Source organism: Tenrec ecaudatus, chromosome 11 (genome assembly GCF_050624435.1).
Source record: "Tenrec ecaudatus isolate mTenEca1 chromosome 11, mTenEca1.hap1, whole genome shotgun sequence".
NCBI classification, from domain to species: Eukaryota; Metazoa; Chordata; class Mammalia; order Afrosoricida; family Tenrecidae; genus Tenrec; species Tenrec ecaudatus.
Window position 1 is genome coordinate 117,792,436 of NC_134540.1, and position 26,283 is coordinate 117,818,718.

Genomic DNA, 26,283 nt, shown 5'->3' on the forward strand with positions numbered 1-26,283 from the left:
ATTTCTTCTACATACAAAATAAAAGTGGGTTCCAGATATATTTTGACTACACAGAGAAAGCAGTGGTTTTATATTCTTTGGCCTGGTGAAGGGCCAGGAAGGTGCCTGGGGTGATAGTTTGAGTTGTCTTTTTTAAGAGAATGAAAGAGAAAGGGATATTTTCGGCACACAGGGCTGGGTGGGCAGAGTAATGAAAATCAGAAACAAAATGGGATAAATGGTTGGGGATGAACAGAGAGAGAGAGAGAGAGAGAGAGAAGTTTTCAAGCATTTCTCATGGAAGTCTAGGAATCTAGAGGAGTGACTTTATCATATTCATGGGTAGAGACTTAACTGTGAATTAAGAGTGAGGAATAAAAAGAAAACAAGAGGCAAACAACATTTCTTAACTCCACACAAGGTTTACAATATGGACTGGAGCTTTGTGATCACAAAATATTGTTAGCAATTGTTTCTTTCAAATTTAATTCAATTTGGGGGTAACCAATGGAGATCAAACAAAATAATATACTTCATATCTGAATTAAATAGAGATGTAAGGATAAGTCAAAAAGTATTACTATAAAATCATATAAGCAAAATTACTAAAATGTGAAGCTACTGCTTTTCAATAAACCTCCTAAGTCTATCCACTGCTGGTGGCAGTCTTTCTATCTCACCTTTACCCAAATAACTCATCCTTCTTCGATTTATACCTTCAAAGCAGAAGTTCTGTTGTTCTGAAGGGGCTCCTTAATAAAAAGAAGCCTGAAGTGGCAAGATCAGGGTGGTAAGGTGGATGTGGGAAAGTTGCCAAACAAAATTCCCAATAAAATAGAGCACACTTTGCTACCCCAGGAGAACTAGTACCCCTGTCCTGGCTGTCCCCACAGCACTCTCTACATTCATTGCTCTCTCTCCCACAGGACTCGGCTTTCCTGCTGACTTTCAAGCTAACTGAAATTGCCACATAAAACTAAATTCACAATTATGAGGTTTATTAGGGGCTTTACGAAGTTAAATTCATGTGAGAAATGCTCAGGATACTGGGTTCATTCAGGACCGTTTCCTCTCTGCAGTGCCCATACTCAGCCCCTCTCTGGCCCTCAGCCTCTTGGTGGACCCCGGCCCTGCTCTGGCAATGATACAAAGCTCTTTTAGGCTGCCAATAAATGCCCGAAGAATCTGTCACCCACTCTAAGCCTCTCCCAGAAGTGACTCAGCTCTAGCGCCACGGGTCAACAAGCCAAGCTCCCTAAATTAGGTGCACAGAAGAACCCCACTTCATAAGCCAGCATCCTGCCCCCAAACATTCAACCTTCCCTGCTCTGCAGTATGGGAAGCCCACTAGTCTGTCTCATCATCCAGCCCCTGGTCTGGCTGCGGATCCTCTGCCACTCCTCTGGTGTCACGGCGGTCTCTTGGATCAAGTGCATGTGCAGGGACCTTAGGGTCCAAAGGACACACCCCTCTCCTGGCTTTTCTTTCTTCCTAGTAGTGATTCTCCCCAATGGTTTCTGAGATGGCTTGTTTTATACCCATTGGTATGGTAATCACGATTAACTTTATTAGCAATTACTTACAGCTGAATCATAATCCAATCAGTATTTCCCCCAACCTTATTATCCAGACTGATCGAGAAAATAAATTTCATTTCGTTGGAGGAAGCAAGAGTTGTCTGGAAGAACCAAAATTAAAGAACCAGAATTCACAGTCTTGCATTGTGAATGCAGTTTTCAGTATTTTAAAAACGTCTTCATAATGCATCCCTGTAATCGCCCTGTTTCCTTTGTGAGAAACCAATCAGGATCATTCCTTTAGAATCTCCCCCAAACAACCACCATGACCTTCTGAGTTGACCTTTGTGACTGAATTTAATGGGCCCAACAGATCGTCTCTGAAGTCGCTGCTTGGTTGGACCTCCCTTTTGACGGTACCCCAACGACAGACTGTGGCTGCCATCGAATCAGTTCCAACGCCTATGGACCTTACATACAAGCGAAGTCAGCATGGCCCGCTCCTGCGCCACCTTCTCACTGCTCTTGCGCTTGAATCCGCTGTCAGTCTGTCTTGTTGATGCCTTTCATCTTTTCTCATGTCCTTTTCCAGAGAATGGTCTCTCCTGACAACACATCCAAAGTATCTGAGATCAAGTCTCACCACCCTTGCCTCTAAGAAGCATTCTCACTATACTTCTTCTAGGAAATATTTGTTTGTCCTTTGGCAATCAATAGTATTTGACAGATAAGTGATGATTAATGAGTAATAAGAGTATATCACTGCAATAATGTTTCTGCAGTCACCCACTCATCACAGAGACATGCTTACAAGTGTTTTATTTGGAATAAACTCATGTAAACTGAAACCCTACTATCGATTCTCTTGACTTGCCCGTAGATAGACATATATATATACATATATATTCATGTATGTATAAAAATAACCAAATAAATGAAATGTATTCCTTCTTAGATATTTGAAATAATACCTTATTCCAAAATATATTTTCTAAATGTAAATTAAATCTAATCACTATGAAACACTGAATGTTTTTAAAGCCCATAATGTTCTCTTACGTAATATAGGTACTTTTCTAATCCATTGTTTCTGATCAATAAAAACATTGGATTAAATTATTCAACAATGTAATCTAAACCTAATTGTTTACTGACTGTTTACTGTACGAGAGGGGCTGTATTAGTACTAAAAGGCTACAGAAACAAATATAACTACAATCTTTTTCTTGCCTCTAAGAAACTCCCTGTAGGTAAAGAACAGTGGACAGGTGTACAATCAGTTAACATCATGTGACACATGCAAGGTTATTAGCATAAAGAAACTATAATGATGTAGCGATTAGAGAGAAATTTAAGGGTAAAATGTTTTTTCTGGACTTATGCTCTTGTTAATTCATCTATTTGGGAGAAAAGATGAGGCTTTCTACTCCTGTACCGACTACTCAGTCTCAGAAACTCACAGGAGCAGCTTCACCCTGTCCTATAGGCCCACTATGACTCGATGGCACTAAGTGAATACACCATAAAGAAATAAGATGCAAAAAAAAAAAAAGAAATAAGATGTAATATGCCATCTATGTTTCATTTCTATGAAAATCTATCTTATCATAAGAACAAGATTAAAAAGATTTCTCAGTTCAAAAGTTCGCCGCATGTATCATTACTAACATGAACCCCAGAACTATACAAGGTTAAAATAAAACAGACAGGTACACACACACAGCTGAGCTTTCCACTCTTATTCTTCATGATTTATTCATGTCATGACAAAGGTGAAAGTAGAAGAATATGATCAAGAATTCAAACTAGAGGAAAATGTATTGAAGAATAAAATCTACTAGGTTTCATTCATGCTTCACAGTGACATGGTATCTAGTTAACTTTTCAATTACCATAAGTAAACACATAATATAAATGCATATTTCTGAAATTTAGAAATTATTTGGATCCCAAGTGTGCTATGATATTAAAAGAACCTAACTAATTTATATTTTATAGATAACTTAAACATACTTGTAGATAAAGTAAGACTAAAAAATAGCTATTGAAAATAATTTCTGATTCTATATAACAATGTATATAAAAATTAACATTTCAAAATTCAGTTAAAATAAGACACCTGAGAAAATGAAATACATTATTTTCATATATAGGTTATAGAAACACAATATTTATATTGAAGTCAAACTTTTATAAGCAAATACATATACACTGGGCACTAAAAATAAATTTTGAAGCAATCATTTTTAATGTGTTCAATGCAATAAACACAAGGTTTGCTTCTGTATTTGTAGACAAAAGTTTTCAGAGAAAATAGTACATGAACAGAAACTTCAGGAAGCTCTCTTATGACACTACACTATGCCAGGATCTCAGTAATAAGCTCCTTCGGAACTCAAGGAACCATGCTATCACCTATTATCCCCTCTGCCACCCAGGGTCACTTAAGGCCTTGGACATAGGATGGGGCAGTTCATCTACGTCCTATAAGAGCACCAGGAGTCAAATTTGACTTGTGGACAAGAAATGGGTTTGTGTTTTTCTGTTGTATAGTAACTATCTGAAATAAGTATGGGGTTCTTTTAACTGTCGATCACTTTTCATCTACTGCAAAGCCATCAGTTTGCTAATGTGTCTGAATCAACGTATGAACTGAGAAAGCAACTCTATTTCTATAAGAATGTCCTGAGCAACTTTATCAGTGACTTAAGTGACTCCTGGCTCACGACTTTAGGAGCTGCTGGCTTGACAGCAATGAACAGCAGCACGCTCTCAAACAAGAGAATGTGGGTCACATGGTGGGTCCCTTCAGCAACCACATCCTGCAGCTGTTGTGTATCCTTTGTAATTTTCAAGATCCCTGTGCCATACTTCCTAATAGCCAAGACCTGAAGCACCTCAGAGAAAATGCTAAGGTTGAACATTCACTGCATTGGATTATAAGCAATCAAATCCTGGAATTCCCACAGACTTACTCAATCCTCTTAAAGCTACAGTGCAATATTGGCATGGCAGATGTTATCATCAATCCATCACTCAAGTTTTCATTAATTACGATAATCTTAGGTCTTTTACAATAATCATGAAGATGCTCCAAACACTGTCAATCATAGTAATAATTATGAACAGGTTGTCTAATTACATAGCTCATTCTGATTCTAGTGGCCCAAAAAATTACTGTGAACAATCACCATATGCTAAGTGTTTTCCTACAACCCTCTTAATTAACACAAGTAATTTAATTTCCCCTTATTTTTTGAGGATTTTATAACTTCTTCCTCTGTTTTGCTCCAAATACATGTCCAATATTGTTTCATGTATTTTTAATCTCTATATTATTTTTAGTCAAATAAATGCAGTCCTGATATAGACACGGGAACTAATGTTTTTCATAATTTATCTGATTATTTCATTTCATAATTATTGTTATTTTGTCCGATTTTATGATGAAGCCCTTCCTATGTGCTGTAGAGTGAAACGTTGAGACGTGATGGTAAACAAGACTGTCCCTGATATGGTGTAATCTCCCAGGGGAGTCTGTTTTCCTCTCCTGTAATACTTGTTATCATTAACTGCTAATGAGTCAGCTCACAGGTCTTGGAGGCCCCGGTCAAGGCATCAGTCTTTCGATGGATGTTGGATTGTATTGTTGTGATCCCCAGAAGTTGTATTATAGGTCTTTCTTCCTAGTTCATCTTCATCTGCAATTTCTATAGAAGCAGTATAGCAGCATGTAAGCCTCCACAGACAGACTGATGGTGGCAGGACTGCGGTGCGTGGGCTGGGAGCTAACTCTGGGTCTGTTGGTTTGAAGATTCTACCACTGAGACACCAATGCCCCATCTTTTCACACAGACTCAAGCCTGCTGACTCTTCATTTCAGTGTGTCATTTCAGGATCCTGCCCAGATTTTTTAAGCTTCTGAGAGATATTACCTCTGACAAGATTCTCATCTTTCAATAATCCTATCTCTACTTTGACACTGAGAATATTATACTCTATCTCTATACTCAATTTTCTGACAGCCGATAAGACATTAAAATCAAATAAAATTTGGCAATCCTTTTAAGTCCTGGCACATGTATTCCTCACATCATCACAAGAAATCTGTGTCATTTTTCAGACACACATACTAAGCTAATCAAGGTACTCTAATATTGATTAGTAAAATGAAATTCATAGTATTGGTTAATGCCTACTAATTTTCTTAAACATATTTCAACACTGTTTCAATCTTAAAATCATTCAGTCTGAAAATTTACAAGGATAAGCTAAGCAACACTAACTTTTTTTTTCTTTTTTTACATTTTATTAGGGACTCATACAACTCTTATCACAATCCATACATATATATACATCAATTGTATAAAGCACATCCATACATTCCCTGCCCCAGTCATTCTCAATGAATTTGCTCTCCACTTAAGCCCCTTGCTTCAGGTCCTCTTTTTTTTTTCCCTCCCTCCCCTTTCCCCCCTCCCTCATGTGCCCTTGGTAATTTATACATCGTTATTTTGTCATATCGTGCCCTATCCGGAGTCTCCCTTCCCCCCCTTCTCTGCTGTCCCTCTCCCAGGGAGGAGGTCACATGTGGATCCTTGTAATCAGTTCCCCCTTTCCAACCCACTCACCCTACACTCTCCCAGCATCGCCCCTCACACCCTTGGTCCTGAAGGTATCATCCACCCTGGATTCCCTGTGCCTCCAGCCCTCATATGTACCCGTGTACAACCTCTGCCCTATCCAGCCCTGCCAGGTAGAATTCGGATCATGGTAGTTGGGGGGAGGAAGCATCCAGGATCTGGGGGAAAGCTGTGTTCTTCATCGGTACTACCTCGCACCCTAATTAACCCATCTCCTCTCCTAAACCCCTCTATGAGGGGATCTCCATTGGCTGACACTTGGGCCTTGGGTCTCCACTCTGCACTTCCCCCTTCATTTAATATGGTATATATATACATATATACATATACATATATACATATACACACATATACACATACATACACACACATATCTTTTTTTTTTTTGCATGATGCCTTATACCTGGTTCCTTGGCACCTCGTGATCGCACTGGCCGGTGTGCTTCTTCCATGTGGGCTTTTTTGCTTCTGAGCTAGTTGGCCGCTTGTTCACCTTTAAGCCTTTAAGACCCCAGACACTATCTCTTTTGATAACCGGGCACCATCAGCTTTCTTCACCACATTTGCTTATGCACCCATTTGTGTTCAGCGATCCTATCATGGAGGTGTGCAGTCAATGATATGATTTTTTGTTCTTTGATGCCTGGTAACTGATCCCTTCGGGACCACTCGATCACACAGGCTGGTGTGTTCTTCCATGAAGACTTTGTTGTTTCTGAGCTAGATGGCTGCTTGTTTATCTTCAAGCCTTTAAGACCCCAGTCACTATCTCTTTTGATAGCCGGGCACCATCAGCTTTCTTCACCACATTTACTTGTTCACCCACTTTGGCTCCACCCGTTGTGTCGGGAGAGTGAGCATCATAGAGTTCCAATTTAATAAAAGAAGGTATTCATGCATTGAGGGAGGCAACACTAACTTTTTTAGAATATGAACCAAATTGCTAATTTATTCTGTATTATTTTAATTTATGAAATAAATAACAATTAAAGTAACTTGAATTCTGTAACAAATTCTTATTGACTTGATGAGTAGTTTCATGAAATACTCTCATTTTTACACTTTAATTTCAATATTTAGTGATATAACTGGGCAGTTCATCAAATACCTGCCCTGATCACATGCTATCAGATCACAGAAGACTTTATCATCTCAGTGAAATTAAAAATTATTTCTTTTTCTGATTTGAAGGTTTAGTAATGTACAACAACTACTCCAGCCCCGAGGAGCATACAGAACAGAGAATCTCAGGCCCAGAAAATTACCCAATTCAGAAATAGTTTTCATTTTTATTTCCCCACCAAATAAATATTACCTTATTTATAAAGCAAGCTATCATATCCATAAACTGATTATTGAATTAGTTGAGGAAAATTCCCTATATGGAATATAAACTCTGAATTATCAATCCATTTGTATTGTATAGAAATATTAAATTATCAACATTTCAGAATTATTCAGGAATAGAAGAGACATATTCAAAATATATGTGAAGATCCTCTTTTTTCTGCTCGTCTCATAAATTTTAATAAATGGTTCATAAAATTCTCCATCACAAAACATTCTTGGGCTCTATGTGCAGTAAAACTGTACGTCTGCTTCTCACAGTAACAATGGTATTGGTAATAATGATAGGGAAACACTCTTAATGTTTATCTTTAAAATTACCATATGACTGAAGCAGTACAGGGATTTTAAATATATAAAGAACATTTTGGAGATGGATAAATAAGATTACATTGTTAGTATGTGAAAGAGAACCAAAATTTGAATCTATGGGCCAGTGTTGGTGATTGTTGGATGCTATTGAGTCAGTTCCCAAAAAAACTAAAATGGAAAATTCTTTGCCAGAGAGTTGATGCTGATTCATAACATAGGCCAGTCAATGCTAAGTCATCCTGTAGGTTCGGAACTTCCCCCTTCACGTTTCTGAGGCTGTAACTGTTTACTGGAGTAGCAAGTCCAACTTCCACGATGTCATCGGGGCTCCTTTATAAATGGTAGGGTAGCCGAAAGATTCATCGAACTTCATTGTAAACATGTGTCAGGTTGTACTCCTTGTATTGATTTTAAGATTATATTAACTCCATTTGCTGATTTATTTAGAAAATAATGAAACTAAATTGATAAAATATAAATCACCTTTTGGGGTTTGTGTTAGTCTGGGTACTTTAGAGAAACAAATGCACAGAAATGCATGTATAAGAGAGTTTTATATAAAGGGGAAGTGAACATCAAGAAAACCTCCCAACCCAGTGCTGCCCAAGCCCACAAATCCAACATTAGCCCATATGTCTGACACCAATCCACAAAGTCCTCCATCTCACAAAACACACACTATGATGCCGACTGCAGGAGGAAAGTCGAATCAGTGAATGTGTAAACATCTCAGCGCTGGCAGGGGTCTCCACACAGCTGCTCCAGCACCCAGGGCTGCATCGGGGTAGGCCCATGTGGCTTCTCCTCAAGAATGTCTTGCAGGAAGTGAGCCTGGCCAGCTGAAGTAGGGAACTGGCTAAGGTAACTGCACCCTGATCTGACCATCAGAAAACAAGAGACCTGAGAATTAGAAAGGCGAGGCTCACTGAGCCATTTATCTTTCTGTCCTTTAATGGAGCCCACATGTGTTTGTCAGCCAGGTTGGCACAGTAAACTAACTACCTCAGGGTTCATGGATGCAGACCCCAAACCCACTCCCATCGAGTTGATTCTGACTTATAGTGACTACCTGACCTAGGATGTCGACCTGACCTTTAGTGTTTCCAGGAATTGAAATCTTTATGGGAGCAGAGCGCCTCATCTTTCTTTTGAGGCGCAGTCCAGTGTGTAACCAACTCTGCCACCAGGGATCCTTCATGGATGCAGAGAGATACCTAAAGGGTGTAAAGCATGGTGGTTTGGAATCATATAATACACTTCACACTCTTGAGAAAAGCAACAATAGAGAAGACGTGTACTCTCAAAGGATCGGTTTAGTAAATTATCTTTCTTCGGGATAAGTGAATACATGCCATGTGTTTTGTGTTATATAGTAAATGTTTCCTATTCTTTAATGGTAAAATTCTTTCATTATTAATGGATGACAAATACATCTCTTTTTCCCCCCTTTCTCTTCACAAAGATCTTGTGATAGTTTCTTTGTGTGCCAAAAAGGAACCTGTAGGAAGTTGTGGGTGGAGGATAGCCTGTCAATCAGGTTTCAGCTTGATGACCTCCTTAGGAGGTGAGACCAAGATCAATGGCTCTCTGGAGGCAGGCCTCTCTCCCTCTCTCCCAGGTGCTTGAACCAGCCAGTGAGCTGCCTGAGCTGCCTGCCCCATCTCAACAGGTGTGCTGTGGTAGCTTAGCTGTGGGATGTGCAAAGCTCTGCTCCACCTGGTGGACCTTGTCACTGTGCTGCTCCACCTTGCTCTGTCTGCAACCTGCGGGCTGACTCCGCTTGTCTTGCCATCACTGCATACACTGCAACAACTGCCAGCTACATCGTATCACTACACCTCCAGGCTCCACCGAGACCTGCTTTGCTTCCCTGAGCTACCTGCCTCTGCTCCACCTCACTACTTCCTCATCCTACTGTCTGCTTCATTGGCCTTGGGCTAGTGACCATGTAAATTGGAGTATCTTTTATATTAAATGTCCCATGAAAGTGAGTTGGCCTGAAATCTCTGTGTTGCTGTGCAGACTACTTTGCTGCTAATTTGTTTCACTCTATAAATTACTATCTCTGTATCGACCTATCATCTGTAATCATAAGCGCCCTGGTTTGGTTTCTGTAGAAAGCCCTGCATAACATATTAACGTAGAGCTCTTCTTTATTTTGACTGATGACCTTTCTCTGGTGTCATCTGCGCAGTGGTAAAGTAATCTTATGAAAATTAAAAGCAAAACAAGCCCAGTTTCACTAGTTTAGACATGGCGTTGTGTTGTAAGGGTTTTTAGATCGCATAGCTGCCTGGCTAAATATGAGTGATAATTACAAATTCATTATTTTTTAGGTATCTTTTTAATCCCCAGTGTTCATTGTTGGTTGTGTGTCATTATAGGTTTTGTAAGACAAATTATTTTTAACTAACATGGAAACATGCTAAATGATATCTGATGCTGAACAATTATTATAGGGAGATGTACACTGCTATCAGAGATGGTGACCAGGAGAACAGCATAATCCACTGTAATAAAGATATGCTTAAAGGCACGGATATCTGACAGAACACTTCATAGTTTTGGCATCTCTTTTTGGTGTTATCAAAATTTTAGTTTATCAAATGTGTGTATATATATATTTAGCAAGTTGGCATATTTTGCTTACCTACTGCTCTTATTTGAAAAAGGAATAACTAGAGTAACTTTCCCTACAATATTATAAAATTATATAAGGGGTATCCTTGCATTACTATTCAGCTTCACGTTCATTAATGGTCTTCTAACTGGGAAATATATGATTTTTCCCCATTTAGTACTTGGTTTTAAAAGTCCTCAGGACACACAGAAAGACCTTGACACCCAAAATGCCTTAAAACGGTTCTCTGTGAAAATTCCTTATTCTGAAAGGAATGCTTATTTATCTTTTATCTCTAGTTTCAAAACTCAAAACAGTATTTTCTAAAATGAATTCATGTTTTTAAAAAATCATTGACTAAGAACATATATAAAATTCTTTTTAAAATTTTAATAAATCATTTTATTAGGGGCTCTTATAGCTCTTATATCCATATATCAAATGTATCAAGCATATTTGTACACATGTTGCCATCATCATTTCCAAAACATTTTCTTTCTACCCGAGCCCTTGGTATCAGCCCTTTTTTATCCTCCCTCCAACCCTTATGGACCCTTGATAATGTATAAATTATTTGTATTTTCATATTTTACACTGTCTGCTGTCTCCCTTCACCTACTTTTCTGGTGTCCATCCCCCTAGGAGGGGTTATATGTCGATCATTGTGTTCAATTATCCCTTTCTCCCCCCACCTTTCCCCTACCCTCATGGTATCACTATTCTCGTCATTGGTCCTGAGGGGTTATCAATGCTGGATTCCCTGTGTTGAGAGTTCTCATCTGAACCCGTGTACATACTCTGGCCTAGCCAGATTTGTAAGGTAGAACTAACTTGAAGGTTTGTTTTAAATTTGAAAAATTCAAATAAAAATTTGAGGAAATGAAACTAAAACAAACCTCCAAAGCACATACCTGGATTTATAGGGAGGAAAACAGGTGTGAATACTAATAACCAATGTTTATTTTCTCTTTCCTGTCTAACATGTCTTGCCTAAAAGAGCTATTCTGCCATTTGAAGCAATAAATAAAGAAGACTTACAGTCCCAAGACTTAAATGACACACCTTGATAACCTCCAAGCTCTTCAAAAGCCACTAAAAACCAAACGGAAGCCCAAAGTCCTAGTTTTTGTAAAGGAAATAAAGGTGTAAATAAACCTTACCGTGTGAATGAATTACTTATTCTTCACTGATGTATTATTACACTCATAAATCATTTTTTCTTTTATTTGCCACTAAGCTTCAAACCCAATTAATACACTTCAACAATTAACACCTGTATATCCTGATACAGTCTTGCTTCTGATTGATGCCCTTTGCATGGCCACTAGTGAGTCAGCATCACATTTGACTTAAACATATAGAATTAACCTTATAATAAGAAAGCAAGCATACATAAAATTTGTTTATATATTAGTTACACTAATAGCTATTTTAATACACAAGTATAACAAGTGAAATATCGAAATATGATTTTTCTACTCATTTCTTTGTAACTCCTGCCAAATGATTGTATGGTACTATGCACATAGGGTGTACACAACACTAAGTGAGAGGATTGGTCAGTTTTCTTTACCACGTCCTCACCCCCGCGCATGAGCATAAGGAGCTGCAGGAACTGCCTTGCTCTTCCACGTCCTCTTCTCTGGGCTCTGTGCCTGACCCAAGGGCTGCTCTACGTTGACCGCCCAAATCTGAGAGGTGACGGGCACTGCCGTGTTTGCAGCTCCCATGGGCTCATGCCCCTCCGCACCCACCTGCCTGTGATCTTTCTGCTGCACCAGCCTGCAGCAGCAGCTTGAAGTTACGTGAGTCTGAAGAGGGACTTATGGACTGGCATCATGGACTGGAGTTCAACTGTGCCGGGATACAATTACTTGAGATACAATTCTTTCTTACACAGAAATGAGTTTCACTGGGTTTGTTCTCTAGAACACCCAGCCTAACTCATTATGGTCCAGTCATGGGACCATAAATCATAAGATGCACAGCGGAGATTCTCTGACCTCTGCCTTATGGGATTGGATTTTTCTTCCTGGGACAGCTGGAGAAAGTCGGATATAGCCACGTGCTTTGCTTGGCTGTTATCTATCAAGGACATGGGAAGTGACATTTTTGATTCTTATAAGCTGGACTTGGTTATTTCTACTGTAATGGTGAAAATAAGTGCAGAGGATGTTAAATTTGAGTTCAGGGGGCAAATATTCTTCTAGGACTTTTCTATAGTGACAGAAGGCCCAAGCCTGATTTGGTCTTGCCTGAGGCCTATGGTCTTATTGTATCTGAATCAGACAGTTAACTAAGAAAGTATTGGATTTGACTGCTTTAAGAATTATGTTTAAGATGTGACTGTACTGGGATTATGTTGTTTTCCCTACTTATTGACATAATATTTGGCAGAAATGAAGGTTGAATTTAATGATCACAGAGACTTTCTAAGCTCACTGGCTTCTTGTACAGTTGGATCTGTGAAATGGGAATTAGGAATGGCTTGCATGGAAGGTTTAGCAAAGCTAAGCCCCACTCAGTGCTTTGAGTGGCAACACGTTTGCATTTTGAAAGAATTACAAAGAGAGACAATTGCTGGGAGACAAGAAAAACAGGTGTCTTTGCCTTTTTGAATTGTGCTCCAGCAGCTTGTGCCTAAGCTGGGAACCAGGAAGAAAAGCTCCCTCTAGGATTGAAGGTCACAAAGCATCTGTGGGCAGCCAAAAATGCTTGCTAGGTGACCACCTGGATCCACTTGGTGAATTGAAGTGGAGGAAATTCAGCAACAGAGAGACATGTTGAGTTTGGACACTGATACTTTAGACTTGGTGTACAAGACTTAGAGGCCAGATGAAACAGATAAAACTGAAGTTTGAAGAGTTTTTGCAGAGTCTATGTTGATGGCATGACAGTGCTATGGAGCTAGAGTTGTAGAGACTTTGTGAAGGGCCATTGTTCTGAAGCAGAGGGAGTTCTGTGGGGAACTCCGTAGCTTACTGTGTACACACTGACCTAGCTAGGAATGGCTAGTACTGAAGTGACCAGAACTCAACCAGATGAAGAGAAGTGATTTGACCTTGTGAGCTGGTTCACTTTGCCTGCTGACTTGATGGATGACCAATGTCGACTTGACTTCCCTTCTGTTTGAAAATTCATAAGGTTTCCACTGGAAGGAATATTCCTCACATCAAAGATCAAGCTTGTTTACTCTGAGCACTAGAGCACCAGAGAAATAGGCAGTTTAGAAGCAGAGTTCCCAAAATAGGGGAGATAAAGGCATGAAGTGGCTGGCTTACAAAGTGTCAGAGGTGGGGGAACATATGAATAGGATTATGGAATTAAGGTGTGGGTGTCAGAAAGCTGTAATCATTAGGCAGAGGATAGTTTTGCTTAATTCACCTATAGAATATAAGGCTGTGTTAGTCCAGGTAGACTAGAGAAGCAAATTCACAAACATGCATATGCATATGAGGTTTACATACAAGAGCAGTTAAATATTGAGAAAACATTATAGCCCAGTCCAGATCAAGTCCATAAGTCTGGCATTAGCCCATATGTGTGATACCAATATATAAATTGCTCTTCAGATGAAACCAATGCAGGGACAGGAAGATCATAAGCCAGTAGGTGGGAAGTCGTATGAATCCAGTGGCACTGCAAGCATCTCAGCGCTGGCAGGGGTCTTCACAGGGCTTCCCCAGCACCCAGGGCTGCATCAAGTAGGTCCATGTGACTTCTCCTCAGGGATGTCCCCCAGGGAGTCAGCCTTTTCAGTAGAGCATTTCCGAGGGAGTGAGGAGAGGGAGGAAAAATGTCTCCCGTCTCTAAGGAGGAAAATATCAGAATTCCCAGAATTCTCAGAAGGCCATGCCCACACAGAGGCCTCACTGGCTGCGACCTGATTGCCAGACTAGACTGTACGCCTTCACTCTTAGTCCTGGCAGGTCCAAAATTGGCACCAGATTATGTAACTACCACAAGGGCTTAAGTAGGGCTGGTGTATTTTCAGTAGTACCTCTGTTAGTTGTATCATATTAGGTACAAATAAAGTCAATGTTATCTCTGTTTTGAAATTATTTATGGCTAAAAACATCTGTAAAGGTGTCAAATTGACAAGTGATGGCCTGTGGTGATTGGATTATTTTATGCCAACTATACACTCTGAACTAGGGGTGGAGTCTGACCTATCAAATGTCAGTTATGATACCTCGTTGGCGATGTGGCCTTTTGTATGAGTAAGGGGCTCTGAAAACTGCCTCCCTCTCATCATTTGGCCTTCCTCCTCTTTAGGAGTTCCCTGGGCTGCTGCGTCTACCTCCAAAGGTGGCCCCATATGGGCCGCTTTACCCTGAGGACTATTGGCACCCTGATGTTTCCAGCAACCTTGGATCCACACAACTCTGCTTCCAGCAGCCTGTGATTTTCACCATTCTGTGTCACCAGTATGAACCTATGTGAGTATGATGAGGGACTTATAAACTACAATCTCAGTTATGGACTGAAGTTGGACTTGGGTGGCATGCCTTCTTTTGACAACATAAGATTACTTGTTGATATAAGCTCTTTCTTATACATATATGTGTGGGAAACAGAACCGGGAAGAGAGTATTCACGAATAAATTTTCTATGATTATGTATTAAGGAGTCTGGGAGGCTGGGGCTCCCTTCGAGAGACACCTTCACATTCATGGGTTGGAGATACATTCCTGTCAGTTTCATAAGTAAAAGTTATTCCCCAGGACGCTCCCATAATAATGTCAATCTTAAGGAGCTTGCATGCACATGCTTGTTATTATAATATATGCTTGAAAGTCAACTGCTTGAAAGCGATCTGCCTGAAGGTTGTCTGCCATCAAAAGCAATCAGACCCTAATGTCGGCCCCATGCTAAGAATAGGGTCTGCTCCCTTTTGTAAGGATCATAAATTGTTCCCCTGGAGAAGAGTTCAAAGACACCTGTGGTCAAGCCAGCTCAGAGATAACTAAGGTTCGGCTGCCATCTTGACTCTAGCATCTACTCATCTTGTTATGTATGCGCCGTCCTGTCACATGTATGCCTTTAGGATCTCCCCTTTCTAGTGTATGTATACCCCTAGCTCGTCCTCCTCTTGTTACACGTATGTCTCTAAATATAACGACTTCCTATTATGTATGTGCTTACTGTGGCTTCTTTGCCCGAAATTATGTAAGGCTGGAGAAGGTACAGTACTGCCTCATCTGGGTCTGATCTCCAATGGAAAAGGTGAGCCCATGCATGCCTTGCCCCGTGTCTCTCTAATTTACCCCTCAATCACACAACTGCCCCTCAAGACGCATCCAGATGTGGGCCTGGATCTCACATACGAGTCACTGGATTTGCTTCTCTAGACAACTCAGCTTAACACAGTGGGAGAAAGAGGATGGACCATGTTGGGAGGCATGTCTGACTCTGGGCAGTAAGAAAACCAGAGGTCAAATATGACCACCCCCCCCCCCATGCTCTTTATTATAACAGGCACCTGCTTAAACTGTTTCTTTGATAACTGTAAGTTCTTTCATGAAATTCTTAATATCTATTATTACCATTAGTTAGAATCTGACCCTTGGTCCTGCTTCCAAACACTAAGAATCCTTTGAATTGTTCTTATTTGTACACTTTCTGAGTCCTGGTGTAACCCTCGCTGTGTTGGACACATGCACCTTGGGATTCCCTCTGCGTTTACTGTGAATCCGGCTAAAGCACCTCCGCTACATAGCTTCCTTTCATGGCATTAGCTGCTGTTCTCAGCACAGCTAGTACGCCCTGGTTTACTTCCTTTGTTTTTGTTACAGGTCCATTATCCACCAACGCCGAAAACTGTCCACTAACGCTCCGAAAAAGCAAACTTTTCTTACAGAATAGGGACTTATAGATCCCTGATGCCTCTCAAAGGGGGAGAATAATTATTGTCTTATTTTTCCTATTCTTTAAAATGAAATACCTATTTTCAGTGGTTAAATAATTGCTTCCAAATGGGAGAGGGGAGAAAAGTTGTAAGGGGAAAACTCATTCCCACATTTGGGAGACTCACCTCAAGAGATCCAGGCAAGTTCTCTAACTTTCCTCAATTCTTTCTATGCAAATTCCACTCTTAGGCTTCTGAACAGAATCAACATGACTACAGACTCTGGCACTAGCTCTGAGAAGACTTTGAAGCTTTCACATTTATGTATGTGCTATGTACGTATTTGTCATTTGAAAATAAAATATCCCCAAAAGTAGCAAAGGATTGAATCACTTTCGAATTGACTGGTTTTTTTTAGGATTAAAGTATAATGTGGGTTCTGATCACAATAGATAGGCACAACTATATAGAAAACTGTACTTGGTATTCTATACTTCTAATGTAAACTTCTAAAATAAACATTTCACAAACACCGTGTCTCTCATCCCACAGCTCTGGTGAACAAGTAGATATTGAATGATAAATTACATGCAACAGCAATCATGTGCCAGCTATTGCCAGGATATACACTAAGAAACTGTGCGAAGATTACGGAAGTATTCCCTACATCAATAAGATTTCAGGACCAAACAACAGAACAAATGAAATGTTAACCAAGCTTTCTAATTTTCTATTCCCCACTTGCCAAATATTCAACAGAGTGCGTATTATTGCTCACAAGAATTATATCTCTACATTTAAACTAGAAAAACATGAACTCAATAAGTTTGTTTATGCCTATTTATGTTTGCCAATAATTTTCTTTACTTCTTTTTTAATGAAAATAAAATTACTTAAAAGGTGAGTGTAAATTTATTGTCATGCCTATTAAAGTTTCCTTTGTTGGTGCACATTACAAAGAAACTGACTCTACTGGCACCATTCATTTTTATTCTCTTACTTTTGCCCACATTAGAAATCACTGAGGACAATTAGCAAGGGTTTAATACATATATATATATATATTTTGTAATGTCCTAAGCAGTAAGCACCATGAAGTGAACTTCATGATTCGACATTATTTGTCACTCTGCCAATTTGTCTCTGTCAAAATCGAGGAAGAATAGCCAGTCTGCAGACCTTAATGAGTGTAAAACTCAAAACCTTATTATTGGATAAGGCTCTGTACCATGCCAATTCATGTAATAAAAGAACATAGGCCCAAGTAAAATGATTGTCATTGTAGAAGCATTCCTTTACAATGCCACCTTCAGGAGACTCAAGGACACACTGACAATAGAAAAACATGGACTATCCTAATTACAATGAAAGACTATCTAATATGCACAGGCCTCTGATGTAACCTGCATCAGCATCGGATCTATGAACAAAGAGTTCGTCACAGCCTTTATTTGTGCATCTTTTCATAGCCTCTTTCAGTTTCAAATGATAAAGACCCCTTGAAGACTAGCAATCACATGTTGTTTTAGTCTTTCTTTTTCATCCTTTGAGGAAACAATAAGATTTAATACAGCTGCTATCAACAGCAAACCATAAATTGATCCATCCAATAAAGTTGTCACTAACAGCCAACTCTGATAAAATAATGTCAAACAAAAAGACCACTTGCCCCTTGAAATGTACCCTTAGCCCTGAGCTAAGGAAGTTGCTTCTAATGATCTTGACAATTCTCTTTGATGAATGAAACATTATCTAAGGCTTATATTCCTATAGAGTACAGTAGTTTCTGTTGCCAGTAGAGAGAAGAATTGATTTGGTGAGATTGAGTCCTGATATAAAGTTGATAGAAATTATTTTGTAATCTAAACATAATTGATATAAATCTATAGAGTGTCAGAGTGGTCTACTAAGGTTGGAAATGTTAGCGAATTCTCTCTATAAAATCGATGCACGGTTCTAATGGAGCATTCATTTTCCAGGTCCAGGTTGCTTGCTCACATTTGTTTAGAAATTCAAACATTTCAAAGGCTCATAAGTCTTTTTATCTTCACAACAAACAAGCAAACAAACAGTGAGCTTAGTACATCAGTAACAGAGTCCAATTTTTCAAATGATAAGCGTGAGCCAGTGAGGTACAAATACTTAGAGAATGTCTCCCATTCATTGGCCCACCTTAAATCATATTTCATGAAATATCCAAAGTTGACTTCTTTGTTTATGAACCAAATAGTCACACATGTTGTGTTACAACTGTAAAAACTAATTATTTCTATGTTATAAATGGGCTCTGAAAACACACACACATCGTCAGATTTCTCTAATAGTTAAGCAGACAAAGCAACTATATACTAGCCTCGATCAATATGGAAGCTTTATTAAGAATACAAAATAATTTGAAGCTACTTTACCGATACTCTACAGAAGGTAGATAGACCAAAGAAACATCTTTAATAAATTTAAATCGAATTTCAAGGCATGAGCCTTCATGCCTAAAAAGAATTAAAGTATTGTTTTGAAATTAAAAGTAAAAGAGGTCAGCTTCCTAATTTTTTTATTCCTGACATGGGCCTGACTTTTGGTTTTTCTATTTTAGTCTCAGCACTTGTGAAGCCTAAGCCGTGCATTTCTAGCGAAGCTTTTGTGCCTCTCACAACAGTATGAGTTACTGCTGACGCAGCTGTCTCTCCTATTCCTCTGCGTATTTCTTTCTCTCTTTTGCTGACGCCATTATGTAAAATATTGCTGGTACAGCCGTGAACCCACTTAGTACTCTCTCTTTTTTATATGGCTAACTTAAGACTTTCTCTAAAAGGAGATAATAGTATCTAAAAAGTCCATTTATTTAGGGCTCCTTCTTACAGATTGTGTGTGTTTAATACATTGGGAGCTCTCTATAAACCAAATAAGGCAAGCTACTGAAAAAAAGTGTCATCAAAAAGGAACGTATTTTAATTTTTATAATAGGAATGCAGAATTATCATCATAGGACTTGTTATTTCTCATGAATAAATGTCCTTAGTTTTATAAGGAAGTTTTCCATCTCACTGTAATGGTGTCCAGTTCTTAATGATAAAATGTAGATTTCAAAGACATATAGCTGATATCTTGATCACCACAGGTTTCTGCTCTTTCATTGCTTGACCTGTATTCTAAGAAGGGCAAAGTCTCACTTATGTTATTGAGACATGATTTTTTAAATACCCCTTACAAAAGAATGTTATCAGTGACCTATGTTGATAACAATGGGAAATGATGAAGAAATATTTTCTTTCAAAAATTTCTCAAAAACAAATTCAGTTATTTAACCTTAATCTTACTGTTCAATGATTATCAAGGATGTCATGTGTAATTCTGTTCATTATTTTTAATCTAAGAGGTACTCATCTTTTTCATAATTATGAATGGACAAGTTTTATTTCTTAATGAAGCGAAACCAACAAAAAAAAGAAAAACCTTTATCAGTATGATTAACATATCATTTGTAATAAGGACATCTTTTAATATTGAAACATAATGAAATTTTAAATCAGTAATAATCCACAGCACAATAAAAATTAAATGAAAAGTATAAGCAAAGTTGGTTAAAAGTCATCAAAAAACCAAAAGGTACTTCTGTTAATGTTTCAATATCCTTAAACATTTAAGTTATAATATTTCATTTTTGTTAAAGAATACATAAAATAATATTTCTTGTGATTATTGATATTTTTGCATATATATGAAGAATTTTTAATTACCACCAGTATCATAATAAAATAATTCTTATAAGATTTTAACAAAATTCTTTATGTGTACACCCAGCTATACAAATCTAAGTAAACATACATTTATTCAAAGTAAACACCTTGCTTTTAGAAGACATGGGCAAAACTAAAGGAACATAATTAAAAGATATCAAAAGGGAATTACCATTGCAGCATTTCCTCTGAGGAATGTGTAAGGTCACATTATTTAATCAGCATGAGTTAGTTGAATTCATGGTAAAGAAGTTGCAACATGACTTTCATATTCCAGATTTCCCCTTGGTTTACATTATCTGAACATCACACTTGGAATAATGACTTGAAATTAGATAATCACCTATTCATCTTAGTTTATAATATCTAAAAAGGTATAAAAACTATATCACTTATGATGTATCACAGATAAAATTCTATCTTTTTAAGTTGGTTAAATTTCTGTACTTAGAAATTTTTACACATTACTACTTACAATAAATTAAAATGTTAAATGACAAACCTCCATATATCCAGGGTGCAATTTAAAATCCTTTTACTTGATATAAGCACACTTAATGTTAATATTAATAATATTAATGGAAGCTTATATAAGATGGGAAAACTTACAAAATAAGGAATATACAAACCACATTATCTCCCCATTTTTCTTACAAATGTGCTTGAACATCACTACATAAAAAACAACCAACTCGACTTCAGGTTCAAATGTGTAAGTACCTTGCTGGAGTCTGAGCAAAATTTACACTGTTCTTCATAAGTAAAGTGAACGCATACTTACATGATTTAAGCTTACTGTTATGTTACATAAATCTCTGAGCACAATGCACCAAATACTTCAGCTATGTTTTGTTTGTTTCATCACATGCAAGAAATAGTAAGGTCTCACATAGCCACATACTGAAATACAGTATACATTGAAAATATCACTTATCAATTACTTCTACCTTCTCTGTTGTGAAGGATGTTTTATCTGTATTATCAAATACCACAATGTTAAATATTTCCACTTGGATAAGATGTACTATTTCAACATCAATGTATAATAAACAAATTGCTATTTCATTGCTAATACAAGGTAACTTTTTATATCACTATCATTTCTGTAACTGGTTCCTTTATTACTAGATATGTACATTTTTCATGCATCGCTTGTATTTTCAAGCATGTTGGACCGTACCAATAGCCTGAAGCAACACCAGCTCAGCCTGGCACTGGGCTTCCATCTGACTCTGGAAGAGTGCACTTACCATGTTCCAGCCGGGGTACAGATAGTCTGTGCCAACAAATTCAAAGTAGTGAGCAAAGCCTTCCTTCAGCCACACGTCTTCCCACCAAACAGGCGTCACAAGGTCACCAAACCACTGTCGTGACAAAATGAATTGATACAGATATACTTACAATATGGTCCAGAATTATTTCATCTAAAATTAAATATATCAAACTGTAATCATCATAACTGGAGTCATTCCCCCATTGATTTTATGATCTTAAAATATGTGTGGCAAGACTGTATTGATTTATTCAACTGCTTGGTTATACTTGTCAAATACACATATATTTCAAAGAAGGATGAGAAAAATTATCAAGAAACACAAAAAGAATAGTTAATCTGAAGAAAAAAGTACAAATGAGAAAAAAAAAGTCAATGACAGTTGTCCTCGAATAGCTGAAGGTCTCTTATGTGGATGAGAAGAAGGATTGTTTCTGGTGGTCCCACAAAGGGTGAACCAGAACCAATGGATGAAAGTTCTGGTTAGTAGATGTCTGCTGAAAGACGCCTGAAGATAGAAACTACTGTCTCCAGAGATAGTGAACAACTCATCACAGAAGGTACCAAAGCATCACCTTCCAGTGGCAAGAAATATTCACAGGAGACACCAGCTGTGTGCCGGAATGAAGGAATATTAAGGTGCTCCACACCCAATGCTACATGATATTATTATAATGAGCAACTGAGGCATAACATTCCTCCATGTCCCTTCAAGAAAAATACTGCAATTTCTCTGGCCTCTGATCAAATCATGATGCATTATTCTGAGTCCCTTTAATAGTTCAACAAAAGGGTAAATAAATATCTTTCATTTTTCAAAAGTATACATATATATGTATGTGCTTTTTATTGCTGGAAAATATATATATGTATATATTCCATGAATTATCCTAAAGATTTTGCAATCCAGCAGTGAAAATTCAGACAGCTGACATTTTATTGGGGATGGTGTGAAATGAGAAAGGCAAAAATAAAGAAGCACATGAACCCTATCGTTTCAGATTGTGATAAAGCACGATAAAATATGATCAGGGGAGAAGGTCCCTTTAGATTGGAAAATAAAACCAAAAAAAAGATCCCTCTAACTAGGTGACATGTGAGCTCAGACTTTAATGACAGAAGGAACCAGCCATGAGAAAGCCATGGGGAAGAAGATTCCAGGCAGATGTAATGGTTGGTGCCATCACTGTGGTAGAAAAGAACTGTTTAGGAAACAAAAAAGCCAACGGGGCAACAATGCCGTAGGCCAGGCGAGCCAGGAGCATTCCACAGGAGCAAGGAAGAGGCGGGTTATAAACAGTCATTAAGAGTCACAATAAAGACTGCGATGACTGAACATTCCACTATCCAAAAGTAAGTATCATTTACCCAAGAAGATCTCTAAGAAAATAAAGTAAGAGAGTACCCTAAAGTTCTTGATCACAAAATATAAAGTTTTTAAAAATAATGTTTACTTTTAAAAATGCACGTTTTACCTTTAAAATACGTCTATTGTAAGAATCACAGGAACATGAGTATTTAGCGGGAATGAAGAATGGCAGAATGGCATAAAATATAAGTAGCAGTAATAGTTGAACATTTTTGGAGGTGTCTCCTATTTTCTGGTTTGTTCTTTCACAGTAAATAGCACAGCACCACTAAATGATCACAAGGAAGTTATGTAGACTATCGAATAAAGGGAATCCAGTTTAATGAGCCACTGAAGCATTAGCAGTGCGGCCTTACCGCTACAGAACTATGCTTCTAACCAGGAGCTCCAGGGGCAAAGTGAGTTACACGCTGGGTGGTTAACTCCAAGGTCAGCAGTTGGCACACTCCAGGTGAGAAAGATGGGGCTCTCGACCCCTGTAAAGATGTACAGACTTGGAAGCAGGGGCAGTTCTGCTCAGCGAGTTAGAGTAGACTTGACGGTAGGGAGTTTGTGCTTTGTTAATGCTTCTAATTTGTCATTCATAGGAACATTCAAGGAAAAAGTGCTTTTTCCTGCAAAGAATTTTATGCTTAGGTGAAAACTAGATTCTCCCCCATGAAAGAGAAGCCCTGGATATCTGAGCAATGGCACCTCAGATAAAGAGGCGCACATCCCCAACGTGACCAGGATGCCGGTACCAGCATCTCTCCATCACAACTTCACTGCAAAAGGCAAATATCTAAGGAAAGGATCCCGAGCTCCAGAATCGTTTGCCAGTTCATTTATTGGTACTTAGCATTTCACTTCTCACTGAAACCTTTTTGCACCCCACTCTTTAAGTTTTGATAGATTATATTTTTGGTGGATTATGATAAATTAGAATCATACTGCAGCATGATAAAATGCCTAATGTTTTCAGCTAAAGCCTGTACACAGTTGTGGTAATCAGGGCAATTATTACTTCTTACTAGAATGAGCGTATGTTTTTCGGTGTGATTTTTTTTCCTTCAATAAATTCAGGATTCCATAAGCCCTGCAAAAGCTCGACGATTCTTTCCACTCATTGTAAGCAAGTGTATAAAATCAAAGTGAAATTAATTTTATCTTAGCTTCACTACAAAGTTGACTATTTTGCATATGAATTTCTAAACATGCCAAGGCAAAAAATATCAATCATTTGAGAACAAAGAGTCTACGGCTGAGTTAGTGAAAGACTTCCTAAGTGTCTGTGTAATGGGGAAAAGGGATTAGCAAATTGATTTCAGCAAAAGCACATTTTGACACGTACACAAAATTCAGCTGCATCTTGCAGCAATGCAATAAATCATTGCTATCACTGCATTTACCATATACACACCCCAATAATCACAGAGGATAAAGCAGAGCTGACAAGGAACAGTGGCCCGAGAAGGACTCTACACAGGATGCCGAGTGGCAGAGCCGCCTCATGACTCAAGTCAACGGAATAAGAGTTGCTTTTTCAATATACTGTGTGTTTGTTTTGTTTGTGCTGCCATCCAGGGGAAAATGACTTATCTTCTAGGAAGAATTAAGCAGTCCTCAGTGGATAATTAAAACTTAATTAGAAGGATGATACTTCAGCTCCTAATCTATGTATCTGAAATCATTCTACATTCTCAATCGTTTGCACATTATACTTACACCTGATCTTTTTTTTTCTCATACCTGGTGACATATCTCATGAACAATGACCATGGTGACATCCAGCAAATAAGAAATAGATGACATACTGGGATCCAGTAGTATTCTTTGTTCCACAAAAATACTTAGTCCCCAGTTCTCCATAGCAGCATACGGATACTTAGGCACAGCTAAAAGATCTAGAAACAGAATAAAACAGTTCCAAAGACTTTAATAAAAATACCAGTTTCTAAACCTGTATCCTAAAATAAATTCAGAAATCCTAATTAGAAGGGAGTATTGCTCTATTTTGGTCACTCTTTTTTTATTTCCTAAATTAACCTACCTGTCATGTCTGTATGACAGCAGAAATAGAGGCTATCCCTGTAAATTATGGTCAGATCCATTCATCACAGTTGCTTTTTAAACCCAATGATATGGGTGGCTGGAAGTATTGGCACTATTACTGATATCGTAAGTTGCAGGAACGTAGAGAAACCCAAGGCAATAGACATCCACAAAGTCAAATGCACTGGGTCTTCTAAAGAAAATACCGTATATGCTCGTGTATAAGCACAAAAAATGTGCTGAAAAACTGAGGTTCGGCTTATGCACGGGTCAGTGGTACCCCAGCGAGGTGTAACATCTCATGGGCGATTGTCGTTCCTCCACTGTTCATTTGAAGCCCCACTGACACTGCAGGGCTTTGAATGTTTGTTTACTCACATCTAACCAATCAGAGGCGTCCTATGACGTGGATGGCTCCAATTCGCAGAAGCACCCGTAGTGATTCACTTATGTAGACAGTTGAACTGGTAAGGATGTGTCTGTGGCTGCGCTCTGTCTCTCCCCTCGGGTCTCTGTGTTAATTCACATCCTGCATTTCCCACCCTAGGCTTACACTCGAGTCAATCAGTTTTTCTGGTTTCCCAGGTAATAATTAGGTACTTCGGCTTATATTCGGGTCGGCTTATATTCTAGTATATACGGTATTTTCAATTCAGTACTGGGCATACTATGCTCTGACTTTCACTTCCATATTTCTCAAGGATAAACAAGTATTATCGATCAGTCTTAAAATGAGACTTGTCATTTTCTGATTGCTTACATTGATATCTCTTTCCAGGTTCTGTTTGAAGGAAACATGGCACTTAAGGATAGCCTGTAGAGGGTCATATGGCAGTGGACAGAGCGGCAAAGGACACCTGAGGCAGCCCAACACTTTAGCTGTTGTCCTGCCCTAAAATGAACCGGTACATGGTAGCAGTAAATCACGTAACTTCTTAAGACTGCAGACCCCTTACCTATTGCAATTGGCTTATTTGCCTTAATGATCCCTCTAACTCTCTCCAGCTTCAAAAGTCTTTGATTAGATGATTCTAAGATCTGCGTTTAATTTTAAATCACAGAAGTGTGATCAACTTTTGGGTGAAGATGGCACAATAACCTATGCTTTGATGTGCTTCCTCTGCTCCAGACATCTAGAGGTATAAATAAAAGATTAAAAGAGAAAACCAAAAACACCTCCGGACTCAAAAATAAATCTCTCCATGGATCAGAAATGGTACAGACACACAAAATGGTGATTGCTGCTAAGCCACAGGCCTGTGGGGTTCTGGCGACAGAAGCAGGCAGTAGTAGCTGGGCATTGGCTATGACAGGCTGTACCCGAGCCGAGGGAACCTAAGCCAAGCTGATGGTTGGATGGCATGAGTTGAGGTAGGGTATACATTCATGAAAATGGGCTGAAAGAAGCTGTGCCTACGGCTTTCTGGGAATGCTGAAGAGTGACAGGATAGGGGTTTGAACCCAGGCAGCTTGCCTCCAGCACCTCTACTTTTAATCACAATCCTATCGTTTTCTCGGTCTCTGGCTCCGAAGTTTCATTTCTTGATACATTTCTTGTAACTCTCTAAAATGCCACGGAAAACTTTACAAGAATGCCCACTCTAGTA

At 38.6% G+C, this 26,283-nt stretch overlaps 1 protein-coding gene across 1 annotated transcript in view; it reads right to left on the minus strand.

The window, feature by feature from the left end:
* Window positions 1-24,681, minus strand: part of LOC142461053 (thyrotropin-releasing hormone-degrading ectoenzyme-like) — a 121,456-nt gene extending 96,775 nt beyond the window's left edge. The window contains exons 1-3 of the mRNA XM_075562704.1: window positions 24,675-24,681; window positions 24,374-24,528; window positions 21,254-21,367 (exon numbers count right to left, since the gene is read on the minus strand). Of these exons, the coding sequence (XP_075418819.1) occupies window positions 21,254-21,367; window positions 24,374-24,528; window positions 24,675-24,681 (276 nt within the window). The remainder of the gene's footprint in view (window positions 1-21,253; window positions 21,368-24,373; window positions 24,529-24,674) is intronic.
* Between the last annotated feature and the right edge of the window lie 1,602 nt (window positions 24,682-26,283).